At 67.3% G+C, this 462-nt stretch overlaps 1 protein-coding gene across 1 annotated transcript in view; it reads left to right on the forward strand.

Annotated features, from left to right (window-relative positions):
• Positions 1-462, forward strand: part of LOC103782222 (probable cation-transporting ATPase 13A2) — a gene marked incomplete at both ends in the record, with an annotated part of 3,492 nt that overhangs the window by 959 nt on the left and 2,071 nt on the right. Inside the window, 2 exon segments of the mRNA XM_008949976.1 lie at positions 45-103; positions 225-336. Coding sequence (XP_008948224.1) covers positions 45-103; positions 225-336 — 171 coding nt within the window.

The raw sequence follows: 462 nt of genomic DNA on the forward strand, positions 1-462 counted from the left end.
GGTGGGGCCCTGTGTTCCCCTGTGGAGCCCGTGCCATGTTGCAGGACCGATTTGGACAGTGCTTCACCAGCCGCGTGCGCACGGAGCCGCTGGGCGAGGGCAGGTGAGCCGGGCAGTGCCAGCAGCAGGGAGGGGCTGCCCCTGCCTCCTGCTCCAGGGAGGGGGGTGCCAGTGGAGTCTGGTGGGTGGAGAGGGACTGACCCTCTGTTTCCCACCCCGAGCAGCCTGGAGCATCACCCCGGGGCCAGGCCAGAGGACCGGAGGACCAGCATTGCCATCGGCGTGTCGGAGGAGGAGGAGAGCAGGGACACCATCCGGCTGCACGAGAAGGAAGAGGTACTGATGGTGGCCAGCATGGCCAGCAAACCACTAGCCCATGGCCCTCAGCACTGTGTCTCCATGGCTTGGAAACCCCTCCAGGCATGGGGACTCCACCACTGCCCCGGGCAGCCTGGGACAGAC

This window comes from Merops nubicus, unplaced genomic scaffold (assembly GCF_000691845.1).
Source record: "Merops nubicus isolate BGI_N331 unplaced genomic scaffold, ASM69184v1 scaffold21241, whole genome shotgun sequence".
Taxonomy (NCBI): Eukaryota; Metazoa; Chordata; class Aves; order Coraciiformes; family Meropidae; genus Merops; species Merops nubicus.